Source organism: Pelodiscus sinensis, chromosome 11, assembly GCF_049634645.1.
Source record: "Pelodiscus sinensis isolate JC-2024 chromosome 11, ASM4963464v1, whole genome shotgun sequence".
Taxonomy (NCBI): Eukaryota; Metazoa; Chordata; order Testudines; family Trionychidae; genus Pelodiscus; species Pelodiscus sinensis.
In genome coordinates this window covers 34,923,980-34,951,552 of record NC_134721.1, presented here as the reverse complement: position 1 = coordinate 34,951,552, position 27,573 = coordinate 34,923,980, and the positions used below count along the sequence as shown (strand labels likewise).

Sequence of the window (27,573 nt, the reverse complement as noted above, 5' to 3'; positions counted from 1 at the left end):
GATCCCTCCTCTGGGGCTGGAGGCAGCCACCTCTGGGGAGGGGCCAGGGCTTATTGAAACAGTACCCAGCAGGATCCAGTATCTGCTAGAACTGCAGGTGGAGTTCAAGGATGGCAGGTGGGCATTTGGAGAGGCAGAGAACAATCCAGGTTTGAATGTGGCCTGGACACTAGAAGGAGCAGCCCAATTTTAGGGAAAAGCAATAGCCCCCATCCCGGTCCCTGCAGCACAGTGCCCCCTAGAGCCACACTGGGACCACCTCTGGCTCCAAGGGGAGGGCTCCACTGCCTTGCTCCCCACAGTGCCCAGAGCTCTCCCAACCAAGCAGTGGCAGGCCCGGCCCTGTTGAGCTGGAGCTCAGAGCAGATGGCTTGGTAGGGGACCCTGGGGGTTGCCCTCACCTTGGCCTCACACAGAGCTGTCACCCTGCCCTTCAGGATAGAGACCACAGCCGAGAAATGGCTCTGCTGGTGTTGGCTCAGCTGCTCCCCCTTCCTCCGCTGAGCCACCGCCTCATCCACCGAGTAGAAGTGAGAGTCCTCGTCCTCAGAGTCCGAGTCTGACGGGGACAGGGAAGAGGAGGGTTAGTGGCAAACACTGCTTCGTGGGGAAACTGAGGCAGGGAAGGGACGGTCTTGCCAAAGGTCAGGGCTGGGTACAGTACCCAGAAGTCCTGACTCCCAGCCTCCCCGGCTCTACCCTTTCCTGCACCCGTCACAAAGCAAACAACCACGCTGGGATTCCCCACCAGAGCCCTTTGCTCCCCATCCATGAAGACTTCACAGGTCGGTGCAGGTGACAGGAGCCTTTCCTTGGGTTTGGCTGGGGCTCAGCTTCTTACCCAGTTTAAAGGCCGACTTGCACATCTTGAACTTGTCCTGCCAATATGCAGGAGGGGGCGGGTGGCCGGGGAAGAAGGCCCCAGGTGCAGCACCCGCTGCAGGCCCAGAGGAGCAGCGGGGGCTGGCTGGCTCCCACATCAGCAAGTCGTTATTTATCCTAGGGAAGGAAAGGAAAGATGCTTCAAGCCCACAAGTGCCTTTGCCTCTGCTAGGCCAGGGGCCACCCAAAGCACCCCCAATCCTTCCCCAGACACAGGCCCTAGGGTGCTGGGCATGGTACAAACGCGGAAGGAGATACGCTGCCTTAGAAAGCGTAGCACAGAGCACTCTCACGGGTACCGCCAAGCGCTGTATGGAGCAGGATGGGCCACTCAGTAGGTGCCATCTCCCATTTTGCACGTGGGGAAACAGAGGCACAGGAAGCGATTTGCCAAAATCATCATCAGCAAAGCCTGGAACTGAACCCAGGAGCCCTGGCTGCCAGCCCAGCCCTGCCCTGCCCTGCCCGCCACAAGCCACGCCCCTTTCAAAGCTGGGAACAGAACCCAGGAGTCTTGGGCCACCTGGGATCTATCTGCTCAGGCCTGGTCTGCCCCAGCTGACAGCTCTTCCAACCCCTCACATAGGCATGCCCGGTACTCCTCTCTGTCAAGGGTCCGGGGGTAGGCGGGAGGATTCAGGATCTGATGCCTAGCCGCTGCCTGGCCCATGGCTACTGCTTGCCAGCCAGGATACCCAGTTAGATGTGCCCTGTCCCGGCACCGTACCTGTTATAGATGCTCTCGTAGAACTCCTTGCTAGGCAGGAAGATGTGGGCACTGGGCAGGGTCACTTCTAGGGCATATTGCGAGGCAGCCACGGTCTTGGCCTGGAACTCCGCCATCTCTTCTGGGTCTCCAGGGATCACCATCTTGGGGGAGCCCAGCACACGAGGGATTAAAGACTTGAAGGAACAGGTACCTGCTTTGGCCAACAAGCTATTAAACCGGGGTGGGCAATAATTTTTGATGAGGGGCCACTGAAAATTTGATAAGGGCCACACTCTTCCATGACATTAACAGGAGGGATGTAATTGTGTAGACAACTGCATGATTAACCAATAAGCCTAGGCTTATCGGTTACTCCTGTTGACTACCCATATTCCCCCACCTACAGAAGCTGGGGCACAGATAGGAGCTGGTGCGGGGGGGTGGAGCGGAGGCTGGCTTAAAAGCTGGTTCCCCCCAGCACCAGCTCCCCGCCCTGCCCCCATGCTGCCTCTATCAGAGAAAGCAGCAGGATAAGGGCAGGGTAGACCACCGCGAAGCAGCCTCTGCCCCCCGGGGAGCTCAGACCCCCTGTGGACAGGGGCTCCTGCCATCCTGCACTCCTGCCTCTGTATCAGGCAGCCGATCTGTGCGGAAAGCCGGTTTTTAAACTGGCTCCCCTCACAGACCAGTTCCCACCTGCCACCCCACATTGCTGTCTCTGATACAGAGGCAACAGTGTGGGGGGCAGGGGACTCCCAAGGAGTGGGGCCAAAGCTCACTGGCTAATGGTCCTGCCCCCAGGGACTATCGAACAGTCATGTAACCGCTAAGACTTCACGCAGTTATGTGACTATTCAGTTAGGGATGCTAGATATTGTGTAATTAATGGTGGAGGTGCAGGATCTGGGAGGGAGGGAGGGTGCCGGAGCAGAGGTGCGGAGGGTTTGGGTTGTGACCTGGGACAGCAGTTTGGAGAGCAAGGTCTGGGAGGGGCTATGGGTGCAGGAGAGGATTCTGATCTAGAGAGTGGGTTCAGGAGAGGGTGCAGGATCAGGGGGGTATGAGTGCAGGAGCAGGGTTTGGGTATGTGGGACAGGGGTGTATGAAGGGGGCAGATGGCTACGAGGAGGGAGGGGCTAGGATGTCAGAGGCAGGCTCTGACTGGGAGGCGCTTACCTAGGTGGCTCCCAGCGAACAGCCCAGAAGACAAGCTCCCTCCTGCCCCACCCCCACACGCTGCTCAAAGTGGCTGGCTGAGGGGGCCATGTGCAGTCTGGGGGGAGGGGGTAGGTACCTTGTGTGCTGCCTGCCCTGCAAACAGGGTAGAGTCTGGCCAATGGGTGCTGCAAAGCTGTGCTGGAGGCAGGGCAGCACGCCAAGTCGCCCTCCATGGCTCGCAGAGGTGCACAGAGACTCACAGGCCCCAGCAGCCAGCCGCGCTGAGTGACGTGCAGGGCTGGGGTACGCAGAAGGCCTGGCCAAGGCTCCCACTGGGCCATGGGCTGGGGCCAGTTGTGATCCCCGTGTTGGGGGGTCATAACCCCCCTCCCACCCTTTCTTTACTATTCAATGAAGGGGAGAGCTCAAGCTAGATAGGAAGGGGTCCTGGAATGGAAGGGATTAAGAACCCCAGAGGGGCTGTTCTCACATCTCCAGGGCTCCTCCCTCGGGATCTCTCAGCCCATACTCTACATCCTAGTCCTGGTGGGCTAACCGAGCCCCCTGCCCCAAAGAGACCTCTGATCCCTTTCCTGGTTGGATCAGACCCCTTGGCAGGCCAGGTGGCTTTCCATGCTCCCATGAACTGCACCCCCCCTCCCCACCGTGCACCAGGGGACCCCCCTTACCTCCTCAGTTTCATACATGGTCCTTTTGGAAGAGAAGGGAGAGGGCTCTGGCCGCCGCAACTCACAGGGGCTCTCCACCATTGACAGATCCATCTCCTCCGACTTGTCCATCTCCAAGTCCCACTGTGACGGGCTGTGTTGGGGGGTCAGGGTCACTGTGATCCTGCCATGGGGCGGGGAGGAGGGAGAGTCAGAGGGCACAGGGTGATCAGTGGAAACCCCCACCCACCAAGGGCTACCTGCCCCCTCCTCAAGCGCAGCAGTGAAATGTTGCCCCTAACACATCTGAGCTGCGCCCTCCCCCAATTGGGGCACCAGCTGGAGGGGTGCTCCATGCAGATTGGATGACAGTCAGCCAGGATGGAGATGGGGGAGGGGAGCTGAGGGGTGGGAAGGGCTCGGGCAGAGGAAGCTGCTCCCACAAGGGTGCACACTAGGGGTGAGGAACTCCACCTCCCCCCCAAAACAGACTCACTTTGGGAAGAGATATTTCTTGCCCGGTCCTTTGGCCTCAGGGTCGAGGGCTTTGCTCACCCGGATGCAGGGTACGGCGAGCTTCTCGTTATCTTCATACAGACCTGCAAGGAGAGCGGCTGGACTCAGTAGCCGGACAGATCCCCAGGCCTGCCAAACCCTGCCCTTCTACCCTACACCAGGGAGGGCTTTGCAAGGGGACTTGGGTGGGGGAGAAGTAAAGAGGCAGGACCCCTGGGTCCTATCTCCCACTCCAGCAGCAGAGTGAAATCTAATGGAGAGAGCAGGGAGGGGCACAAGACTCAGGACTCCTGAATTCTGGTCAGGGGCTTAATGGTCAGAGCACATGAGGGGATGGAAACCAGGCCTCCTGGGTTCTGTTCCTGGATCTGGCAGGCAGGGAGGAGGGCAGCCTACTGGTTAGCATGAAGAACGGTGTCATGATGGCTCTGGTAAGAGCATGCCAGTTTTTGTAGGCTCTACGAAAACAAGAGGGACCCGTTCAGAAACATCACCTTCCTATTCTACAGCAGGAGACTTGGGGTCCCATGTCCCCCCCCCCCACCTCAACCTGAACAGAGGGGGTTCCTGTGAGCCTCATGCCTTGTCCCTGCAGCCTGGGTTTGCCCTCCAGCCCCTTAGGGGAACAAGAAACCCCTGAGAGCAGGGACCCAACCCTGGACCTGGCTCCTAGAGCCAGAGCAGACACTGCCCGACCGTATGAGCCCAGAGGCTAGAGCAGCCTCCTACTCTCCACAGGGAACAGTGAGCCCCACTCAGCAACAGACTTCCCAGGAGGCCCTGCAGCTCAGCCCTTCCCATGCTCACCATGCAAGTCGCTGAAGGTCACCTCTAGCCGGGTGGGCTCTCCATGGCTCCCCAGTCCTGCCCACAGCTCCGTCTGGAACACCACATCACTCAGCTCCAGTCGCAGGCTCTCCCTGCGCACGGCTTTCTCCGTCCAGGGCCGCCGCTCCAGCTCGGGCCGCAGGTCTGGCACCGGGAACTGCAAGCGCAGGGTGGCCTTTGGCGCCGCCAGCCGCACGGTTGTGTGCTTCTCAGGGGCACGGGGAGACTCTGCCTGGCAACCAGCCACAAGGGGGGGGGGCGGGAAGAGAGGAAAGGATTAACTGGGGCGTAGGTGTCCCTCCACATCCCCCCCCCACTGCAGGCACAAGCACCTCCTCCTCTGCAGCCATCTGGGAACAACCTCCCCCTCCCGCCAATGTTCCGTCTCCTACACGCACCACATTCATGTCCGCTCGGAGGCCAGGGACTTGATCTTGCATGGACGCTGTTGCTCCCAGATGGAGGAGGGACCCAAGCCGGTCTAGGACACCCAGGTCCACATCAGAGTGGAACTCTGCCAGCTCCGCCAACAACTCCGAGCTTCGCTTAGCCCCAGCCTTCCTGAGAGTGCTCTGCAGAGAGAGAGAGAGAGAGAGAGAGAGCGAACCATGAGAGCCTGGGGAACACCTCCCCAGCCGGCAGACATAGCTTCTACAGAGCAGTGGAGAGGGAGGGAGCAACACCTGAGCTCATCCTGGCAGTCTGGGACTCTACAAGTTGCTGTATTATTGTAGGGTCTCTTGTGATTGCCAGTGTGTTATTCTAGGGTCACCCAGGAAAGCTGGAGCTTCTTTCTGCCTGCATCTACTTGGCTTCCCCTGCTGCTGATGCAGCCCCGCCCAGTCTGGCTGTGTAAGATCATGTGTCCCTGAATGGAGATCAACTAGGAGAGCTCCTGCCACCCTCAGGCCAGGCCAATGGAGCACCATCCGCAGGCAAGCTCCCCGCACCTATTCAGGCATACTGTTGAAGGGTGGCCATGTGGTTAAGCAATTGGGTTGGACTCGGGACACTTTGGTTCCAGTCTACTGTGACGCCTTGGACCAGGCACTTCCCTGCTTGCTGCTTCATTTTACAGAGGGGGAAAATGGAGAGGAGCCCTTCCTTTCTCTAAACAGACTGAGCTGTTCGGGGCAGAGATCATCTGGGACTGTGCAGTGCCTCGCTCAGTGAGGCATCCTCCCTCCTCCACAGCTCAACGAGGCAGTCCAAGTGCTCCCAGAACACAACTTAACAGGAGCCAGGGAGAACCAGAAAAGCTCCGAGCTCACGAGCGCTTCCATGCCTGACAGGGGGAAAGGACCAGTGCTCCCAGCACTCCAGGGCAGATAACCCTGTGCAGCCAACACCCCCCCCCCCCACTGCAATGCCATTAAGTGGCAGCCTGCGATGGCTCTGCTCCCTGTGACACCCAGTCGCTCCCCAAAGGGGAAGCCTGCGTGGGTGGGAAGCGAGAAGAAACAGCAATCACACTGAATCTTAAGACACCTTCCGGCCTCAGGTTGCCGCTCACCTTGGATGGCAGCTTCTCAGACTGCTTGTAGTGGATCTGGGCGCAGGGCCGGGCCGAGGAGTTATAGGTGAAGGCACTGGGATTCTTGAAGGTCATTAGCTGACGAGAGAAAGCAGTAGGGGGAAGGTTTGTGCAGCAGGTCCAATGGGATGCTCAGTTTCCCCAAGAACAAATTCATGTTGCCCCACACCCACTCACCCACCCATCTCTGGGGCTGGGTTTCATCCCATCAGATGCTTGCACAGTAGCTACCAGGGACAGAAGGCTCAGGCAGCCTAGTCCCTGCCTAGCAATGGGCTGAGGCATCAGGTTGTGCTTCCTCTAGCCCAGTCTGTTCTCCAGGCCAGCCCAGCATGCCGTCCAGCAGAGCCACTGCTGGAGCCACTCAGAGAATACGTCTAAACTGACCAATTCCAGTCACTGTTTGTGACTGGGACAATCCATGTGGATTAGACCTTCTGGTCTGTGGCAGAAAACTGACCATGTGTGAGGAGCTGAAATAGAAATAGGCCATCAGCTTTGAATAGACGTCCCCTGGAGATACAGTGCACCCCCTGCTGGACCTCACCAGGCGGATGTGTTTGGACCCGCGGGCTTTAAGTTCCCCTTTGTGCAGGCTTCCGTCCCCATCCCTCTCCTTGACTTCTCTGGGACATTTCTTGGGCACAGACTGTCAGATACCCCTCCCCTGACATGGGACCCTGCAGTCCAACCCCCTAGGTTGGCACAGTCATTCCCCCAAGGACACCCCAGTATCTTACACCAGCCCTCTCCCAGAACTCCACCCATGGCACAGCACTCCGCTTTATCATTTAACACGTGACAGCGGAAGGCAGCAGACACAGATTTGCAGATGATTTCTGTAACCATTCCTGCTCAGACAGCACAAGAGACCTACAGATCCAGACAGGTCCGTTGCCCACACGCCATTCCCTGACTCAGTTTCCTCACCACTGGGGCATTTTTCATCAAGGACATTTAACAACCCCAGTGCCCAGCCGCATGCAGCTGGGCCAGAGCACACACAAGCCCAGCATAAGTAGAAAGAGGTGTCAGAAGTGGCTTTCCAAAGCCAAACGGTCGAGTCAAGGGACCAGATCATTGCAGCTGAGCAGGAGGGCCCTGGCCTGCCTCAGTGACCCTGAGCAGAACCCAGAAGACTCTCAAGGGGGCAGGGCTCTGAAAGGAGGGACTCACTCAAGTGTTGGATGTTTGCCCACAGATCCAAACTCTCTTTTGCTTCCCAAAGGCAAAATGTGCACCGGGGAGAGGGGGCAAGAAGGGGTTGGGGGAGGAGGGGGCTAGGTCCCAAACAGTTAAACTAGCTATACACTGATCTCACAAAAGGAGGTGCTCTGGGAGCAGAATGCATAAGCTACCGGGGAGACATGGGCAAGTGTCAGCACTGGCTTGGGGTCCCATGGCAGCTGGGCTGCAGCACCCCACCCCCTGAAGGAGGAATGCCAGAAAGGGAGTCTGCACCTCTGGAGCATGCCAGCAGGCCAGGACATGAGACAGCAACTAGACGTGCCTCAGACCCAGTGAGCTTGAAAACACGTGAGATCCAAAGGTTGGGTCCATACTCCAGTCTGGTCACTGAGTGTTCAAAGGGGGGGTGACTCTGCCAAGGCTCTAACTCCCACCCCTGAGCCTCTGGGTTAGGGTCCCACAGGCCTAGCCCTGCCTGAGCATCATTTGGTCCATCTGCTCCCCCATAACAGTAATTCCCCTCCCCTCCCACTCTTCTGATCTTTGCACATGGCTCCCCTGCCCCTCGCAGAAAGTCGGTAGAGCACCGAGAGCAGGAGCACTCCCACCCCTCCCAGGCAGAGCCTATGGAGCACCGAGAGCAGGAGCACTCCCACCCCTCCCAGGCAGAGCCTATGGAGCACCAAGAGCAAGAGCACTCCCACCCCTCCCAGGCAGAGCCTATGGAGCACCGAGAGCAGGAGCACTCCCACCCCTCCCAGGCAGAGCCAATGGAGCACTGAGAGCAGGAGCACTCCCCACTCTCAGGCAATGCCAACAGATCCTCAATGCAACAGCCAGCCTTTTCCCTGGGGCTCGGTGCACCATGAGTGAAGGCTGAGGTCTCATCCCCACCAGCCATCCCCAAGCATGGTCAGGTCAGAAGTGAGGAACAGAAGGGAGCCATGACACCAGTGCCGTCCTGGGTGTGGCTTTGCCATCCACTCACCACCCCTTACCTCTGTGTACTCTGGCTTCTGCTGCCTACACTCGGGGCTGGTGCTTGGCCACAAGCACTCCAGGATCTCCAGCATGCCAAAGCTCACCTCCGAGCTGAGCATGCGCAGGGCTCCAGCTGCTTTCTGCTGGCAGGTGACCTGTAGGGCTGCTCCAGTCAACCTGGGGGCGAGAATAATGACATCTCTGGATCTGCTGGAAATGCTCCTCTTAATGCAACCTAGTATGCCATTGGCCTTCTTGGCTACAAGGGCACACTGTTGACTCATATCCAGCTTCTCATTCACTGTAACCCCCACGTCCTTTTCTACAGAACTGCTACTTAGCCAGTTGGTCCCCAGCCTGTAGCAATGCTTGGGATTCCTCCGTCCCAAGTGAAGGACTCTTCACTTGTCCTTGTTGAACCTCATCAGATTTCTTGTGGCTCAATCCTCCAATTTGTCTAAGTCACTCTGGACTCTATCCCTTCCCTCCAGCGTGTCTACCTCTCCCCCTAGCTTAGTGTCATCTGTAAACCTGCTGAGAGTGCAATCCATCCCCTCATCCAGATCACTAATAAAATTGTTGAACAAAACCGGTCCCAGAACCGAACCTTGGGGCACTCCGCTAGAAACCAACCGCCATTCTGACATCAAGCCGTTGATCACTACCCGCTGGACCCGAACTTCCAGCCAGCTTTCTATCCATCTTACCATTCATTTATCCAATCCACATTCCCTTAACTTGCTGGCAAGAATGTTGTGGGAGACCGTATCAAAAGCCTTGCTAAAGTCAAGGTATATCACATCCACTGACTTCCCCATATCCACCGAGCCAGTTACCTCATCATAGAAGCTAATCAGATTGGTCAGGCACGACTTGCCCTTCATGAATCCATGCTGATTATTCCTGATCACCTTCCCCTCTTCCAAGTGCTTCAAAATGGATTCCTTGAGGATCCCCTCCACGATTTTTCCAGGGACTGAGGTAAGACTGACCGGCCTATAGTTCCCTGGATCATCCTTCTCCCCTTTCTTAAAGATGGGCACTACATTTGCCTTTTTCCAATCATCCGGGATCTCTCCCGATCTCCAAAACTTTTCAGAGATAATGGCCAAAGGCTCCTCAATGACATTTGCCAACTCCCTCAGTACCCTTGGATGTATTAAGTCCGGACCCATGGATTTATGTACATTTAGCTTTTCTAAATAGTTCCTAACCTGTTCTTTACCCACCAAGGGCTGTCCACCTTCGTCCCATATTGCGTCACTTAGTGCATTAGTCTGGGAGCTGACCTTGTCCGTGAAAACAGAGGCAAAGAAAGCATTGAGTACTTCAGCTTTCCACTCATCATCTGTCACCAAGTTACCACCCTCATCCAGTAGAGGCCCCACAGCCTCTCTGATCACGTTCTTCTTGCTAACATGCCTCTAGAAACCTTTCTTGTTACCCTATATAGTCCTTGCGAGTTGCAATTCCAGGCAGACCTCACAAGCTAGGCAAGCACAAGGACAATCAGCATGTGGAGGGGAGACCTCAAGGAACGAGGTGGGAGGACACTGTCCTCTCACTGTCAGTATTGGCCCCGGTGCCCCAGCACAGCACTAGGGGGCACTGTGCCATGAGAAGGGTTAATCCCAGTGTGGTTTTGTGCCCTGCCCTCCCAGTCTGTGTAGATCTAAAACATACCCTGCTATCCGCCTCCACACCACTCCCTTGACAAGGGTAGGAAGCAGCCAGGGTGTATTGTGTGTCCCCCCTGAGGGGCAGGGGGCTGCGCCCAGCCTACCTGAGGTTACTGCAAGGACAGGCCTTCTCAAAGCACTTGCGGAGGTGCCCAAAGTCCCGCCCACCGAAGGCAGAGTCTTTGAAGAAGGCCAACTCCGCAAAGAAATGCTGGGCCAGCTGGGGAGGGGTGGGCGGGCCAGGCCATTGATGCGGGACCGTCAGGGTGAGACCGCCCACCGTAACTCTGAGAAGCGTCTCCGGCCGCAGGTTCTCCAGAGAGGGCATCTGGGGGGCCTTGCCTGCAACAGACCAAGCACCTCAGGTCAGACAGTGCCGGCAGGAAGCGCTCCCCACTCCTCTGGCTAGTCCTGGGTTAATGTGGCTAGCAAAGGAATTAAACTGGCCACGCTCCTCACGGAAGGGCTCACATAAGGTCTCCCACACAAGGCAAGCTCCAGCAGGGCTGGAATATTAAAAGCAACCCCCAGAGGATGCAGGGAACCCTGCAAGGGCGCTCTTCTCTCCAAGCAGAGGATGCCCCACAGAAGAAGGGCTGGTTGTTGGGATTAACAGGCAGAGCTGTTGTGGGGGGCAGGGAGGGGCTGGCAGGAGTCTAGCGCTGGGAACAGAATCCAGGAGCCCTGGGCCCTAGCCCTTTCCAAGGAGAAAGAGAGATTAGGCCGACCGAGGCAGGGTCTTCCAACAGGGAAGGGTGGTGAGGGAACCAGGGCCCTTCTTGCTTGTTGATCCCCCTCAGGGGTGAGGCACTAACCCATTACATCCCCTTTGCCATCCCATAGCTGGGATAGAACCCAGGAGTCCAGGCAGCCAGCTCCTGCTGCTCCACCCCACCAAAACTCACTGCCCTCCAGCAGTGCAGGGAACCCCACGTTCCCCACTAAAGTGCAGCACGAATCCAGGAAGACGGGCGCCACTCACCCGGCAGTTTGCTCAGGCCCTGCAGGCCCGGGAGGGTAGCAGCAAAGGGCAATCGGCCATAGCGCCGGGGGCTGCTCAGCATCAGCTGCAGAGAGAGGTGGGGATTAGGGATGTGGAGCCAGACAAGTGTGGCACTGATGAGGTCTGGACCACACAGTGTTGGGAGCAGAGCAGGCACAGACAACTCCCGAGGGCTCTGACTGGTCCTAGACACAGGAAAGGGGGTAGCTGCGGGGGACAGTGTTAGATGCTGCCAGCTATGCCCGCCATTACTCCCCACCAGGGAGTTCTCACCCCTGGTGCAAAGGAAGGTGGCTGCAGGGGGCAGGAGCTGTAGTCACTGTGCATAGAGGAGTCGAGCTCGCCGTCGGAGAGATCGCTGACTGAGCGCACAGAGGTCACACTGTTCGTCATGGCCGCCATGGAGAAGAACATCTCTGGAAGGCAAAGGGGGAGAAGCAGGGTCACAGGATGCTGGGAGAAGCAGGGTCACGTGTACTGGGAGACCACGTGACATGGGTAGGCACAGCTGAAAGTGCTGCCTTCAGACAAGGTTTCACAGAGTAAGGGGCTGTGGCTCAGGCCTGAGGGCACCAGCATAGCTGGAGGAAACAGGAGCAGGACTGGGATAACACATGGGTGGAGGGCTGGGACTGAGGGGCACCAGCAGAGCTCCTGATGCAGGGCTATAGAAGTACATGCTCTGGTTTTGTAGTGCACCAGCATGTAATCCCTCTCCCTGCGGCGGCACATAAAGAGAAGAGACCTGCTGCCGCTGCCAGTGGAGGTGAATCCCCCCGAGCTCAAGCGAGAACAGTCTATGCTACACTTCTGGAGTCCAAGGGCCCAGACTCCTCCCCTGGGTCCCCAAGGAGGGCTTGGGGGTGGCTTTGTCTGCAGCACACAGGCCACAATCTAGTGCAGAGTCTAGCACTCCTGCCCCATGCGCCGAGCCCATACGTCACCTCTGTTCTCCAGGCTCACGAAGCTCTTCAAGTCCTCAAGCTGGCCCAGCCCCAAGCCCTGTCCCCCGTGCAGCTGTTGGCTCAGGTCCTGTTCAATCAGCTTCAGGTCCTCGGAGTCCAGCGGGCGGCTCTTGCTTAGCTTCTCCTGCAGGCCGTTTGCTTCTTGGGTGGGGGAGAGGAGGAGCCGTGGGGATTAGACAGGTACAGAAAGGATACAGCCCCAGGGTACCAGCTGGGGTGGGGAATGAGGGGCATGGGCTGGGTCCCACTGAAGTGCTCCCCACCCACGTTCCTTCTAATCTTTTTCATCTGTGTGCAGAAAAAAACCTGTGCGCGCACCAAGGTATGAGTGAATGTGCACCACCATCAGTAGAAATCAAATGCACCGGTAAGTGATCTGCTCACCAGCTGGGCAGCATCTGAATCTCTCCAGAGCAGCCACACAAGGCCTCAGCTTACAGGGAACACTGCCCTCCACCCCCAGGGCAGTGCTGATCTCATAGGGTTGGCACAATTCAGTCTCCCAAGAGTCACGAGACATTTGAAAAGACTCTGATGAGTCTCTGGACTCAACCTTCCCATTCCATGGGTAAGGGATGAGCACTGGCCAGGCCCCCCAAGGAGGTCAGGTGTTGGGGAATACGGGGGAGAGCTCCTGCTGCAGGGCAGCTCCTGCACCTCCCCAGCCCAGCACTTAATTCTGCCTCCCCAACATCCACATCAAACCTGGTCGCCCCGTCCCCCCTGCTGTGTGCTCCAAGTCGAACCAGACTCTCCTGGGGCTCCCCTCATCCTTCTCCAAGGAGGGAGAGGGGACAAGAGCCCTCGTTGCTCCCTCCATCCCGCAGCCCCTCTCATGGGGGTGGGGGGAGAGGAATAGCAAGCCCAGCCCCTCAGGTCAGCTCTTTGCTCTGCCTCCCCTCCTGGGAATGGTTCAGGCTTCTGAACAAGAGAGAGAGAATTCTTTCAACAGCACCTCTGATTGGTTGCTCTGCCCCAGGAGGTGGGCAAGTGGGTCAAGCAGACAATCAGAAGAGGTTTCCCCAACCCCTGCAGGGCTCAGACCTGCATAAGAGTCCCCAGGCAGGGCTGCAGCCCAGCCAGCAGCTGTCACCCGTAGGACCCCCGGAGAGCTAGCAAGAGGCACGTGGTGCCCCGACAGGCAGCCGAAAGCAGGGCACAGGGATCCTAGGCATTGACTGCGGAGCCCACATCCCAGCAGCAGCTCCCCAGAGCCAGCAAACCAGCTGGTGATCCCTAGCTTCCTCCTGCTCTAACCCACTGGACCCCGCCCCCGCCAGCATGGGGCAGAAGCCAGGGACCTCTTTGGATGTTACCAGGAGCTGTGTTAGCTGGGGGTGGAGGCCAGGGTGGAATGACCTCCCAGCGATGGCTCACCTGAGACACACAGTGCTGTCAGCAGGTCATGCAGGTAGAAAATCTGCTGGGGGGAGACCAAAAGGTGCAGAGATCCCAGCTTGCCGTCCAGCTCCAGCTGAGGAGAGGAGACAAGCAGAGCTCACTAGGCCGGTTCCTTCTGCCCCCTCCCCCAACTTCCTTTGGACCCATCCAGTATCACCTGGCTCCCCCTCCCAGACAAGAACAGTGAGCCCATCCAGTCTGACTCCCCTCCCAGCCACAGCATGTTCTCGAGGCAGTGAGTTCCACAAATGAATACCAGTAGGTAGTGCACTGCCCCACACCTCCCCTTTCAGCCAGGGACAGGATCCCCCATCCAGTGTTTCTCACCTTGGGCCCAGGGAAGGCCTCGTTCTGCTTGAGTTTGATCCTCATCTCCATGTAGCCAGAACAGCTGCCAATCTGCAGAGGAAGACCAGGGGGGTCAGGACCCTCAGGTGCCTCTCCACTGGCTGAGGACGACGACTCGCTCATTTGGGGTGCGGGCTGGGAAGATGGAAAGAAGAGGTTGGTTGCTACAAATGGATGAGGGCTGGCTTGGGACCAGCAGCCCTTCCCATCCCAAAGGATTCAGTGGGCTCTCCCAGCATGATAGCCGGGGAATAATGTACAGCCAACACACCCAGCTGGGGAGAGAACCCAGGAGTTCTGACTTCCAATCCCATGTCTTGTGTTCACATCAGGGCTCCTGGGTTCTTTTTTGAGCCCTGGAATGGGAGTGGTGTTTAGTGGCTTGAGCAGGGGGTGGGAGCCACGACTCCTATACACTAGGCTCACTCCCCTTCCCCCCACCTCGCCCCTCAGAGCTGTGCCTGGGGGTACCTGGGGGCCAGGCACAGGCGAGGCTGCGCTTTCAGGGAACTCCTCGTAGTACAGCAACACGCCGCTCAGCTGCAGGATCTTGTGCACGAAGGCCGGGGGTTGGTGGATGTCGACTGGGAGCACCTGGCTGGGGTCCTTCCCTGCCTCGTCACAGTAATCCAGCCTGGGGGAGGAGTCACAGGGGATGGGGTTAGACTCAGCCCTAGGGGCCAAAAGCTGGCTTCAGTCAGCCAGGTACTTAGCACTTAGACTAGCACTGTGTGGGAGGGGTTGGGAATGAGGTCTCCTCAATTTTCCCTCTAATTTTTTTCCATTCATCTGCAAAATAAATTTTGTTATGTGCACAGAGGCATGTGCACCACCTCTAGAAACACATGCTACCCGCCGTGGGTGCTCTACTGATCATCTGGGCAGCTGCCCAAATGCTCAGCTTACAGGGAATGCTGCTCCTAAGTCCTATCCCCAGTTCTGGGGAGAAAGTGGGGCCTGGTGGTTAGAGCAGGGTCTGGGAGCTAGGACTGTGTGGGGGAGGAGTGTGCAAGACTAATGTATTACTGCAGGAGGGCTGGGAGCCAGGACACCTGGGTTCAATCCCCAACTCTGGAAAAGTAGAGGGGCCTGGTGGTTAGAGTAAGGGATCATCAGAACATCACTAAAAAAGAGAATAGCATCCCTCATTGAGTCCCCTTCCACTGCTCCCTGTACCACCCCATTCCTTCAGGAATGTCTCTCATCCAGGTACCAGCCTGCTTGACCTAGCGTAGCTCAAGTTCTGATCCCAAGGGAGACAATCAGTTTCCCCCTCCACACCCCAGAATGGGGGGAGCAGAACCCCCATTACCTTTTAATATGCACCTCCAAGGCCACTCCAGTCTGGGAGCTGCTGGGTACATGCTCCACCCGAACAATGGTGTCCAGGAACGTCACCTTGATCCTCCGCAACACTGGGCAGGGAATACAGAGAGAACCAGGGACATTAAGGGACCATTTCACAGTAATTACCTGTTTCCACCTGTAGATCTCAATGTGCTTTCCAGAGAAGGCCCGTTATCCCCATTTCACAGGTAGCAATATGGAGGCACAGAGATTTCCCCGAGGTCACAATGGGAGACCCCGGAAGAAAATCCAGGTCTCCCAGGTTCCTAGTCCATTGCGCTGTCCACTAGGTGACATCACCTTCCACCTAATAGGCTAGAAAACCTCCTCTCGGGATCCCTGCACTAGGCTTCTTTCCTCTGTCCCAAATTGGTTCTTATGGAGGGTGGGTTATCCTGGCTTCAGCCACCCAAGTGCCAGACTCTTTACAGTCACTCCCCTTGGGGAGGCTGGAGTGGCATGTTCCGTTTCTCTTCCACTGCCACGCACATGCCACCCTGGCAAGAGAAGTTGCTTACCACTTGGATTAGTGGTTAGATTGGGAGCCAGGACTCCTGGGTTCTGTTCCTGCTCTGGGACAGGAGTGGGGCCTGCGGAGCAGAGCAAGGGAGGCTTGGAACCTGGACTCTTGGGTTCTGTCTGGGAGAGTCGACTGGGTTCTAGCAAGTGAGCAGGGCTGGGAGTAAAAGTCAGGACTCCTGGGTTCCATCCCCGGGTCTCCACACAGTTAACCTGCCCCTTGGTTCCCCCGCTGCAGTCAGAGTCCCCCTGCCTCCCACCCGACCAAATCCCGGGGAGACTCACCCGTCTCAATGGTCTGGGCGAACATCTCGAGGCCCTCAAGAGGCTGGGGGGGCTCCTCAGCCTGGTCCTTCAGGCACTCCTGGGCCAGCTGCATGCTCGTGGTCATGCATGATGACCAGCTCTGAGACTCTGCTCCCGGGGCGGCTGCAGGACGACAGCGGCACTTCATTACTGAGGGGCAGTGAACACTGAAGGGACTGTCAATCCCATCCCCCACAGGCAGGGGAGCTGCATGCTCAGCATCCGCTTCAGAGTGCAAAACAGAGGCACAGAAAGGGACCAAGCCCGAGCCAGGATCCAAGCCCCAGGCTGCTCTAGTCACTAGGCCTCGGTTATTTAGAACTGGGGATAATCCTTCCTTGGTCTCTCACTAGGTCTGTGCAGTACCGGGCACCAGGGACCCTAACCTTGGTTCTGGAGGGGTCTGTGCAGCATGCAGCAGAGATGGGGGAACCTTGTGAAGGGGATGGAGGTGAGATGTCTTTAGGGCAATTTTAAGAGCTGCTATTAACTATTTCTACTGGAGCATTTTCAGCTGGCATCCAAGCCAATGTTCCCTCTATTTTTTTCCATCCACGTGTGGAATAAGTTTTGTGATGTGCACTGAGCTATGTGCCAATGTGCACCACCATGCTGCCGGTTGTGGATGCATTGCTAATTAGAGGGGTGGCATTTGAATCTCTCCTGGTGGCCGCCCAAGTACTGAGCTTAGAGGGAATACTGATCCATGCCACCCCCTCAGCTCTGAAAGGACAAATGACCCTTCAGAAGCAGTCACCCACTCCTGGAACCCCAGCTGGCCAGGTCAGCCCCCAGTCCAGAGCCTTAACGTCACATACAGCCCATATCTGCGTGGTGCACTACAAGAGACCCCAGTCAAGGCTGAGATGGGAGCAGAATCCCCAGGAGGCTCATTAAAGCCACCTCTCCTGCAGGCAAGCAGGGCAGAACTCACAAGTTGGGGGGGAGGGGGGAGAAGAGAGGAGTAATTAGCTAGTAGGGACCTCATTCATGTGGTTGGCTGGCTGTGACCTTTGACCATCACCAGAGCTGATGGGAAATGTGGAAGCAGGATGAGAGATGCCGAGCATCTGCACTGTGGGAAGGAAGTACAGCAAATTAAGGCACCAGCCTTCAATGCTGGCTACCAGCATGCCCTGGGCCAGGCCTGCCCCAGGACCACACGCTCAGCACTCGTGCCTCTGCAGCAGGAGCTAAAGAAGCAACATCAGTTATGAGCAGGAGGAGCAGGGACTAGCCAGAGTGCAGCCTGCCTTGGCCATGCCCCTACACCAGGGAGAGGCTGGGAGCAGCCCTTCCCTTCCCTGCACCGAGGGTACAGCCCTGCAAGACCATTCTGGCTCAGCTCTCACCACTTCGGTACTTGGGCCGGCACGTGACCTGCAGCCCTGTCACCTCCACGGTGCAGTTCTCTGTCACCAGCGCCGACCAGGGAATGGCGACCGCGATGCTATTGATGAAGCCATCCACAATCTCCAGTGGGGCGTTCACTGACTCCAGGAGCTCATTCACAGACTGCAGGGAGAAGGAGGCACATTTAAAGAGAGATGCAGCCACCTCTGGGCTGGGACAAGGGGGTTGTTTATATAGGGATCCCTCACCCAGCGCTGAGACTCAGCTACCTCCGGGGTGGGGGCGGAAGCCAGCAGCTATTCCTTGCACAAAGTTATTTGACCAAGGACAAAGAGAGAGAACCTTCACACACCAAACTGACTGTCAGGATTCAAACTAGGGATGTAATAGTGTAATCAGGTAACCAATGAGCAAAAGCTCACAAGTTAGTGCTAAAAACTACATGCATTTCCCTCCCCCGCCCGCAAATTTTTTAGCAGGCTGGCGAGCAGCCCAGCTCAGTCCTGGCTTGCGATAGGTCCAGGACCTACCCCTGCTCTGCATTTAAAATGTATTAAAAGCTGGGTGGGTAGGCAGCCTGGCTCAGTGAGCTCAGACCCCCCCTTAGAGGGGCTGCTGCCACCCTGTGCTGCTGTCTCTTTATCAGAGGCAGCAGCACAGGGCATCAGGCATCCGGTCCGTGAGGGGAGCTGGTTTTTAAACTGGCTCCCCTTGCGGACCAGCTCCCACCTGGCATCCTGCGCTGCTGCTTCTGACACAGAGACAGCAGTGCAGCGTATCAGGGGTCTCCTTGGGAACGAGGCCAGTGCCCCACCCCTGGGGACTCGAGAATAGTCGACTAACCGAAAAGAATGCATGAGGTTACTTGACTATTCAATTAACCGATATTTAACATCCCTAATTCAAACTGGCGGCATCTCTGACCCAAGGGATTTGCAACTTGTTGCTAAGACCACCAAGCCATGCCCTAGGGCTCCAGCCCTTTCCACCTTCCCCAATGAAGGACCAAGGGATTAAGCATTACAAGTATTAAAAGCAACTTTACTATCTAACAGTCTATGGGGAGGCAAGCTGAGGCAGAGAGCATGGGATGTCACGCAGTTAGGAATAAAACCCAGGAGTCCTGACTTCCCCCACCCTTACTGGAGCCACTAAACGCTTCTCCCACAGCCAGGGATAACACCCAGGAGTCCTGGCTTGCAGTCTGCTACCCTTTTCCCAGGAAGAGAGAGCTGACTCAGCACTGCATTCCCCACTCCTCAAGCAGAGGCAGCTCACAACTTCCCAGGGCCTGGCACAGCCAGATTCCGCTTCAGGACCTTTTGTTATCCTCAGTGGTGATTGGTTAAGTGTGTGAATCCAACTGGCCTGTCCACATTCTGGCAGGGCTGGTTAGGAATTCCCTGGGCACTTCAGGCAGGTTGCACTTCCTGCCCCTATAGTGCCCCTCTCCAGAGCTGGCTGCATGTCATCCAGGGCCAGCTGATCCTTGCAGGCTGCACAGTTATCTGAAGATCCTCCCTCTGATGCCAGATGACTTGGATTGTTCTAAAATCAACTCCAGTGACAAGGGCTGGGGAGGTCAGGTGACCTGGTTGCAAAACCATTTCAGCAAAGGAAGTAGCAGGCTGTACAGACAGGGTTTCCAATTAGCTAGTTTGTAGGCCTCATAGAAATGCTAAGTATTCAGGCTATTGCATTATTCTGACCATTACGCTTGGGGTCCTGACTCAGATCGGAGGGCCCTTCATGAGTCCAGAGGCTGTACAAGAATTGCCCCTCTCCCCCCCATCAAGGTCTCTATTGGACAAAACAAAATCAGGGTCCCCTGGCACTGTACAGACCTCCCCAAATCAGAGGCTCCCAATGGGCTGGGAGCCACACAAACCCCCAGGCCAAGATCAGGGGCCCCTAATTGCACCAGGCGCCACATGGGCAGTTATGACCAGTCCCCAACCTGATGAGCTTCCAATAGAAACAGACAAAGAACGGGAGGGAAACCTGAGGCTCAGGGAGACATGACTTGCCACAGGTCAGTTCAGAGCTGGGACTAGAACCCTGGTGTCCTGCGTTCCAACCATTAGACCCTACTGCTACCATGTGTCACACACAGCTGGACAGGAGCCATACAAGGCAGCCAATCCAGAGGCAGCCAGTCCAGGCTACACTGTGCCCACTAGAACAGCTTCCTGGAAAGCCAAGAATAGGGAGGGTGATTGAGACATGAGGGAAGGGGAGGGCAAGTGGGGGGGCACAGTGGTCATGGTGGGGACACACCGGACAGTCCCAAAATGCCAGAGGAACATCACCCTAACAGGTGTACAGTGACCACAGCTGCTAATTATAACCTACTCGTGAAGGGCAGCAGCCCTGTTTCTCAGCAGGTACAACAACTGCCTCAGTGCAAGGGGTGGGATTCACTGGGACCAGAATTATGATCAACATTCCCCACTGCCACCCCTAGGCCTGGCAAGGAAACTAAGGCGGGGTTGGGCCAAAGCAGAGAATATGCAGAGATCTAGTGGGCTAGAGTGAAGAGGCTGGGAGTCAGGCTTAGCAGTTAAAGCAGGCGGCTGGAAGCCAAGAGTCCTGGGTTTTATCTCAGCTCTCCTGCTAACTCACTGTGCACCCTCAGGAGATAAAGCTCCCGTGCTTCAGTTTCCCACTCAGAGACAACACCTCCCCTCGCTGTCCTTCCTCTTCCCCCCACATGCCTGCAAGCAGCTACCCCCATCCCTCAGCCCACTATGCTCTTCTCCACTCCAAGCCAGAGCCTCAATGAGTGGTTCCACTGTGAGTCTCCCTACAACCCCCACCCTTTTTACTCTCCCCAAGAGCAACACACCCTGTGACGTAGTGGGGGTGCTGTCTGCTCTGTAACCCGGCGTCCCCCTGCGCTGTGATGTGTGATTCCCACTGACTCACCCACATGGGTATTAGCCAAAACACCTAGGCCCAGCCTGACCAGATAACAAGGCTCTTTCCCCGGGGGAGAGACACCTGGTTTGGGGGGCAGGGTCTGGGAGCAAGGCAATTGCTGGCTGGGAAACATGAATGAAACAGCCTAAGCTGAGGGTCTAGGGGGGCGATGGACCCCCTAACCCAAAGGGTCTGAGGCATCCTGGCTCTGACTCCGGTAACCATATCACATCTATGCTGGGCTGTATCCTGGAGCAGCAACAAACCCTCTCTATTCCACTAGCTGGCGGAGTCTGTTCTTGCTGCTACAGGATCAGGGGGAACCCCGACTCGCCGTCACACACCCCAAACCCCATGCAGCTTCCTTGTCCCCCATTCCCTTCACAGAGATGCAGGGCATTAGAAGCCATGTCCCGACACTCACCACACCACAATGCAGGATTATTATTTGGGACCTGGTGACACACCCCACTTCCCCAATGCACTCCACCCAGGATGACAGCAGGGTTATTAACCCAGCAGCTACAGCGGCCCCTCCCCCACCCCAAGGTGGGCAGAAGTAAAGGCTCCAAGGGATGTGGAGAAAGGGCACGGCACTGCTGCTAGTATAAACCATGGGACGAAACGGAAGGATGGGCTAAGTTGGTGGCCCAAATCCAAGCACACACGGCCCATGAGGGGTAACACTACAGAGTTGTCCCCTATGGGAGTGGGGGTGCAACACCTAGAATTAGCTCCATTCCAGCCTAGATAGGGGCGGGTGCCAGAATAGTGGACTAGGAGAAGGCATCTGCCTGTCCAGCCCTATTAAGCAGGAAGTCTAGTCAGAGAGGCTCCCACAAATGAAATCCACAAGGAACAGGCCATTGAAATATACCAGCATCAGTATCCTATGGACCCAGTCCAAAATCACAGGGTGGGAGATTAAGAATTCACCCAGTATTGCCCCCCCACATGCTCCATAAGGCCATTTCCCCAGAGTTTTTTAAGCCCACCTCCTCCCCACACACACCCAGTGCAGTTACTGCCCCACAAGCTGGATATTTCAGACATGACCCCAAGCAAGGAGTACTGCCTGGGCAGGTGGGAGACAGAAGCACACAAGCTAATATTTCCTGGTGAGATCAGTCACTAAGTGCACCCACCATCTCTTCCCAGCCAACACTATGCTTTCTGGCCCAGCATACATCTGGTTATTGCCCCATCCCCTTCTCGCCCACAGAGCCATGCTGCCCTATGTCCCTTACCTACATATCTTGAGGGGCAGATGCCCCTCTAGGTCCTTGCTTCTTTTCCCCATGCCCCTTCCCAGACCTTCAACCCTATGGATCAAAGGATATGACCCCACATCCCTGGTTCTTCCCCTTTGGGTCACAACAACAGATCTAGGCTTGACCTCCATCATGTCACCCCCAGTGCCTCAGCACAGATTCCAGCCCCCTCTCCCCGCCCGCCAGCCTCCTCTCTCTCATCCTATTTCCCTTTTGGCTCACCCTACCCTTCTCCCGGCTCTGTAGCCAGAGATTGGGGTGGATGGCCCACAGCGTCATGGACCTCAGGTACAGATTCCAGCCCCTCCAGTCGCTCCCAGAGCCTCTCCCATACATTGAAGTCAATGTCCCCCAGTTCCCCTGGGACCAAACCCAGCCAGCCCCATGTCGAGGTGAATGTCCCAGAGCATGCAAGGCCTCCAGAACTGAGCTCACTTCCTGGTCCTTGTCTCAGTCCCTTACATCTCGCCTAGGTCACATCCCCCAGCCCTCCCCCCACAGCGCCTCCCTCCCCTCCTGTGGCCCCAGCCCCCTGCCACTGTCGAGATGGATGCCCCGCAGCCCCCCAGCTCCTCACCCAGATGTCAGGGGCTGGGTGCCCCGCAGCGCCCCGGCCCCGATCCCTGCCCCGCAGCGCCCCGGCCCCGATCCCTGCCCCGCAGCCCCCCAGCTCCTCACCCAGATGTCAGGGGCTGGGTGCCCCGCAGCGCCCCGGCCCCGATCCCTGCCCCGCAGCGCCCCGGCCCCGATCCCTGCCCCGCAGCCCCCCAGCTCCTCACCCAGATGTCAGGGGCTGGGTGCCCCGCAGCGCCCCGGCCCCGATCCCTGCCCCGCAGCGCCCGCCCCTCACCCAGATGTCGAGGTGGATGTCCCGCAGCGCGCCGGCGCCCTGGTACAGGTCCAGGCTGAGCTGCTCCAGGCTCAGCCGCTCCTCCAGGTAGTGGCCCAGGTAGTGCTGCAGCAGGTAGCGGCAGGCCCGCTTCTTGATGGAGCTGGACCAGGGGAAGAACCAGCGGGACATGGCTGGGCGCCGCACGGGGCCTGGGGCGGCTCTGCCCGGCCCGGGGCGCCCTCCCCGCTTCAACTTCACTCTGCCCCCCTCCCCCCGGCCGGCTTGTTTTCCCCCAGCACCGGCCCGCTGGCAGGGCGGGAAGGTCCCGCACTGATTGGCTAGGAGAATGTGGCCCGTCCCCCTCTCGCTCTGTTCTGATTGGCTCCGCGGGGAAGCGCCACAAAGTGACCCAGGCTGGTGTAAAATAGATCCCGGAGACCAAAATTGCGCGTGCGCACTTTTTTTTTTTTTTTAAGCCGTAAAGGGATTCGAACCGTGCATGACCGGAGCTACAAATGGACGCTCTGGGCGCTAAATAGGTCCCGACCCTTCCTTTACCGCTCATGCGCCGAGCCAGAAAGAGACACGCCTAATGCCAATGAGGTGCTACCCTCCCTTCCCCACAGCGCATGCGGAAAGCGGCCAGTGTCAGGAAGTCTCCAACCCTGGGCGGTGTCATAGAGAATCAAGATGGAGTGAAATAGTTCCCCCAGCCCCATTTTACAGACAGGGAACTGAGGTAGAGACTAAGTGACTTGCTCACGGTCACATGCAAATAAATAGCAGAGACTAAACTTGAACATGGGTCTTGCAGAGTCCTTAGCATGAAGTTTAGTTACTGGGCTGGGGATATAATGGCGAGGGATGGGAAAGGTTCAGTTAAACTTTGGCCTGGACATACTGAGATGCATGAACACTTGTTGTCCTCTCAGTACAATTTAATGGCATCGTTTTGCCTGGTCATGTCATTTCAGCTCCCTGTAATGCCATAATGGAACCCAGCCATGGCATGCCTGTAGCACAGTTCGGTCTCCTGAGGACTGACATGCTTTAGCTGTGATGTTCACTAAAATAGTTGAGCTTAATATAGGGGTACTTACTTACTTACTGCCCGTTACGCCAATGGCGCATAGGGCAGCAACAAAGTCCTTCCACTTCTGTCGGTCGCAGGCCAAAGCGCCTATTGTTCCCCAAGTGTGATGATGGTCTTTTAATTCTTGTTCTACCGTTCGGCGCCAGGTTGTTTTTGGTCTTCCTCTCTTTCTTTTCCCATCTGGTTTCCAGTGGAGTGCAATTTTCGTAATAGATCCATCTTCTCTTCGTAACACATGACCTATCCATCGCCAGCGTCTTTTCATAATTATAGTGGCCATGTCTTCTTGTTTACACTGAGACAGTAGGTCTTCGTTGGAAATTTTATTTGGCCAAAATATCCTGATTATTCTTCTAAGATTCTTGGTATGGAATGCAGACAATTTAGTAAGGTCTCGTTGTATCATGCGCCAACATTCTGCTCCATAGAGAAGCACTGGAAGAACACAGCTGTTGTATAGTTTCAGCTTAGTGCGCACGCTGTACTTTGAGGATTTCCAGATGTTATTCATACTGATAAAGGCATTTCGTGCTTTACTCAGTCTATTCTGAATGTCTTGCTTACTTCCACCATCTGGGGTGATGATACTACCCAAATATACAAATCTATCAGTAAAGGGAAGATCATTGTTATTGATCTTGATGGGGTTTTGTGTTATAGTGTTCAGAGTCATGACTTCTGACTTCTTCTGGGTTATCTTAAGGCCAACTTGTGAGCTATATTTATTTCATTTATCTGTTTTATCTTGCATATGCCGATGAGTGTGAGAAAGAAGTGCCAAGTCATTGGCAAAATCCAGATCTTCAAGTGTAGAGAAAAGCGTCCATCTAATGCCGGTATGCTCCTCCTCAGTCGTACGTCGCATCACCCAGTCAATAACAAGATTGAAGAGCAGTGGCGACATTACGCAACCTTGACGAACTCCGGTCTTGACTTCAAACCATATATCGCTTCCTCCAACACAACAGTTATAATTTTTGTAGAAGCTCCTAATGAGCTTCACCATACAGGCAGTCCCCGACTTACGCGGATCCGACTTATGTCGGATCCGCACTTACGAACGGGGCTTTCTCGCCCCGGAGGTCGAGGTAGCGGATTGCTACCTGCGAGCTCCGGGGTGAGAAAGCCCCGTTCGTAAGCTGCTCCGGTGCCCCTGGTCTGCTGGAGACCGTCTCCAGCAGACCAGGGGCACCGGGCGGGTTCCCGTGCTTCTGAGGCTTTGCCAGAGCAAAGCCTCAGAAGCGCGGGGAACCGCCGCTGCTGCCGCTTGAGTCCCGGTGCCTGTGGTCTGCTGGGGACGGTCCCCAGCAAACCACAGGCACCGGGACTGAAGCCGCAGCAGCGGGGGGGGGGGGAGTCCCGCACCTCTGAGACTTTGCCAGAGCAAAGCCTCAGAGGCGCGGCACCCCACTGTCGCTGCTGCTCTGCTCCCCGTGTCCCTGGTCTGCTGGGGGGGGGCGCGGATAATGTGCCCCCCCCCCCAGCAGACCAGGCTTTTGTTTTGGACTCTGGAGCAGAGCAGCTGGGGCACTGCGGATTGGTCCTGCAGCACCCGCTCTGGGCACTACTGGACCAACCCAGCAGCACCCCAGCTGCTCTGCCCCAGGTCCTGATTCAGCCGTTGCTGGTCAGTTTCAGCAGTGGCTGAATCAGGACGCCTGGGGCAGAGCAGCTGGGGTGCTGCTGGGTTGGTCCAGTAGCGCCGAGGAGCGGTGCTACTGGAGCAACCCAGCAGCACCCCAGCTGCTCTGCCCCAGGCGTCCCCAAGTCAGCCGCTGCTGAAACTGACCAGCGCTGACTACAGGAAGCCCGAGGCAGAGTTGCTCTGCCCCAGGCTTCCTGGAATCAGCGCTCATCAGTTTCAGCAGCAGCTGACTTGGGGAAGCTTGGGGTTCTTAAGTTGAATCTGTATGTAAGTCAGAACTGGCGGTCAGTTTCAGCAGCGGCTGAATCTGGACGCCAGTTCCGACTTACATACAGATTCTACTTAAGAACAAACCTACAGTCCCTATCTTGTACGTAACCCGGGGACTGCCTGTATTATATGGTATTCCATAGGCCCTCAAAATCTGCCATAATCTGTCTCTGTCCACACTATCGAAAGCCTTTTCAAAGTCTACAAAGTTCACGTGAAGTTGTTGTTGCCATTCTGCACTCTGTTCTGTGATGTTACGCAGAGCAAAGATCTGTTCTATACAACACCTACCTTTTCTAAAACCTGCCTGCTCCTTCCTCAGCGTTTCATTAACTGCTGTTGATATTCTACCTATGATGATTTTAGCGAGGATCTTGCTGGGTATTGACAGAAGGGTAATTCCGCGCCAGTTGTTACAATCGCTGAGTGTGCCCTTCTTTGGGATCTTGATAATCACCCCTTTAGTCCAATCCTCCGGTACACAGGCTTCTGTCCAAACTGTTCTGAAAAGTGGTTCCAGTATTCCAGCTGCTGTCTCTGGGTCTATTTTGAAAAGTTCTGCATTCAAGTTGTCCTTTAATATAGGGGTAGATGTGTGAAATTCTCTGGCCTGTGATACAGAAGAGGTCAAACTAGATGCTCTAAAGGTCTTTTTAGACTTACACTCTGTGAAATTGAAACTAAACCTACCAAAAATTCCACAACCAGAACAAAGATCTTTGGCCAGCCAGAGAACTGCCTACATTTTTATTTGATTTTCTCTGCCATGTGCTTACTGGCTGTTTGTCCCATCTCTTCATTTTGCTTCATGCTAAGCTTGTCTCTTACCTCTTCTTCCTGCCCTATACCTCACCATCCTTTTCTATACCTTTCTTCCCATTTAGCCTCTTCCCTCCTAAATTAACCCCCCCAAATCATTAAAACAACATGCTATTTGCTGCCATCATATAGATTTTTCTGCGTGTGTAGGATACCCCTTCCCCTGCCTGTGTTTGTCTGATCTGAGATTGTAATCTTTTAGGGGCAGAGTCTATGTTTGTGCACGTGAAGCAGCACACCAACACCATGGACAGGGGACTGTGTAGGTCAGGCAGGGTCTGCCACACTGTGACATGGACGCCGGGGAAGAGGAGGGTGCTGCTGTGGCCCTACCAGGCTGCAGCACCTGTACAGGTGTGAGATTGCTCCAACTGGGCCAAGCACCAGTTAACTGGTTACCCCGGTAAGCATGCCAGTAAGGCAATGCTTACTGGTTAACAAGTTAAACCTTTACATCCCCAGATGCTGTGGCATCTTATAGTCTCTTCAATTTCTTCAGGCAGCTGCCAATGGGGTCCCATTCTTGTCTGGTCCTTGGCTGGCACTATCATACTAACGTTAAGGAACCACAACTAGAATCATGCTGCATTATAATGTCACTATGTTACAATGTGATATCGTAGCACTGTATTTTGATATCACAGTACAGCATTGTCATGTAATTACATTGCTTTGTGGTTTTCTAGAACTGTATTATGATGTCATTGTGTGATACTGTGATAGCATCATGCTAGCTGTGTTGTGATTGTAGTGTGCTTCCTCGTGGTGTCATAGCGCTGTATTGTGATATCACTGGGTCACGTGCTGAGATCACATGATTAGCTGTGTTGTGATGTCATAGTGCTGCATTGTGTTGTTACAATGTTATTGCACCCAGGAAAATGTCACCAACTAGCCTGGATAAAACTCAGTGAGCTATTGTCAAAACACCACCCAATTGCACCAAAATCCCTTCCTGGCAAGGCTGTGTCTAGACTGGCATGATTTTCCAGAAATGCTTTTAACGGAAAAGTTTTCCGTTAAAAGCATTTTTGTAAAAAAGCATCTAGATTGGCACGGACGCTTTTCCGCAAAAACACTTTTTGCAGAAAAGCGTCCGTGCCAATCTAGATGTGCTTTTCCGCAAAAAAGCCCCTATCGCGAAAATGGCGATCGGGGCTTTTTTGCGGAAAACAAATCTGAGCTGTCTGCACTGGCCCTTTTGCCTGAACGGGAGCAGCATAGTATTTCCGCAAGAAGCACTGATTTCTTACAGTAGGAAGTCAGTGCTTTTGCGGAAATTCAAGGGGCCAGTGTAGACAGCTGGCAAGTTTTTCCGGAAAAGCAGCTGATTTTCCGG

The 27,573-nt window shown here is 55.8% G+C and overlaps 1 protein-coding gene across 2 annotated transcripts in view; it reads right to left on the bottom strand.

Annotated features, from left to right (window-relative positions):
- Window positions 1-22,753, bottom strand: part of ATG2A (autophagy related 2A) — a 40,379-nt gene extending 17,626 nt beyond the window's left edge. The window contains exons 1-20 of one of the 2 annotated variants that reach the window (XM_075939165.1): window positions 22,426-22,753; window positions 17,385-17,547; window positions 16,012-16,155; window positions 15,173-15,275; window positions 14,332-14,494; window positions 13,840-13,995; window positions 13,489-13,585; window positions 12,091-12,252; window positions 11,420-11,562; window positions 11,126-11,210; window positions 10,248-10,485; window positions 8,482-8,641; window positions 6,275-6,373; window positions 5,160-5,333; window positions 4,741-4,993; window positions 3,914-4,016; window positions 3,439-3,601; window positions 1,610-1,752; window positions 842-999; window positions 402-559 (exon numbers count right to left, since the gene is read on the bottom strand). In XM_075939165.1, coding sequence (XP_075795280.1) covers window positions 402-559; window positions 842-999; window positions 1,610-1,752; window positions 3,439-3,601; window positions 3,914-4,016; window positions 4,741-4,993; window positions 5,160-5,333; window positions 6,275-6,373; window positions 8,482-8,641; window positions 10,248-10,485; window positions 11,126-11,210; window positions 11,420-11,562; window positions 12,091-12,252; window positions 13,489-13,585; window positions 13,840-13,995; window positions 14,332-14,494; window positions 15,173-15,275; window positions 16,012-16,155; window positions 17,385-17,547; window positions 22,426-22,596 — 3,036 coding nt within the window. In that variant the 5' untranslated portion in view covers window positions 22,597-22,753. The remainder of the gene's footprint in view (window positions 1-401; window positions 560-841; window positions 1,000-1,609; window positions 1,753-3,438; window positions 3,602-3,913; window positions 4,017-4,740; window positions 4,994-5,159; window positions 5,334-6,274; window positions 6,374-8,481; window positions 8,642-10,247; window positions 10,486-11,125; window positions 11,211-11,419; window positions 11,563-12,090; window positions 12,253-13,488; window positions 13,586-13,839; window positions 13,996-14,331; window positions 14,495-15,172; window positions 15,276-16,011; window positions 16,156-17,384; window positions 17,548-22,425) is intronic. The other variant, XM_075939166.1, reaches the window with a different exon arrangement.
- Window positions 22,754-27,573: the final 4,820 nt, after the last annotated feature.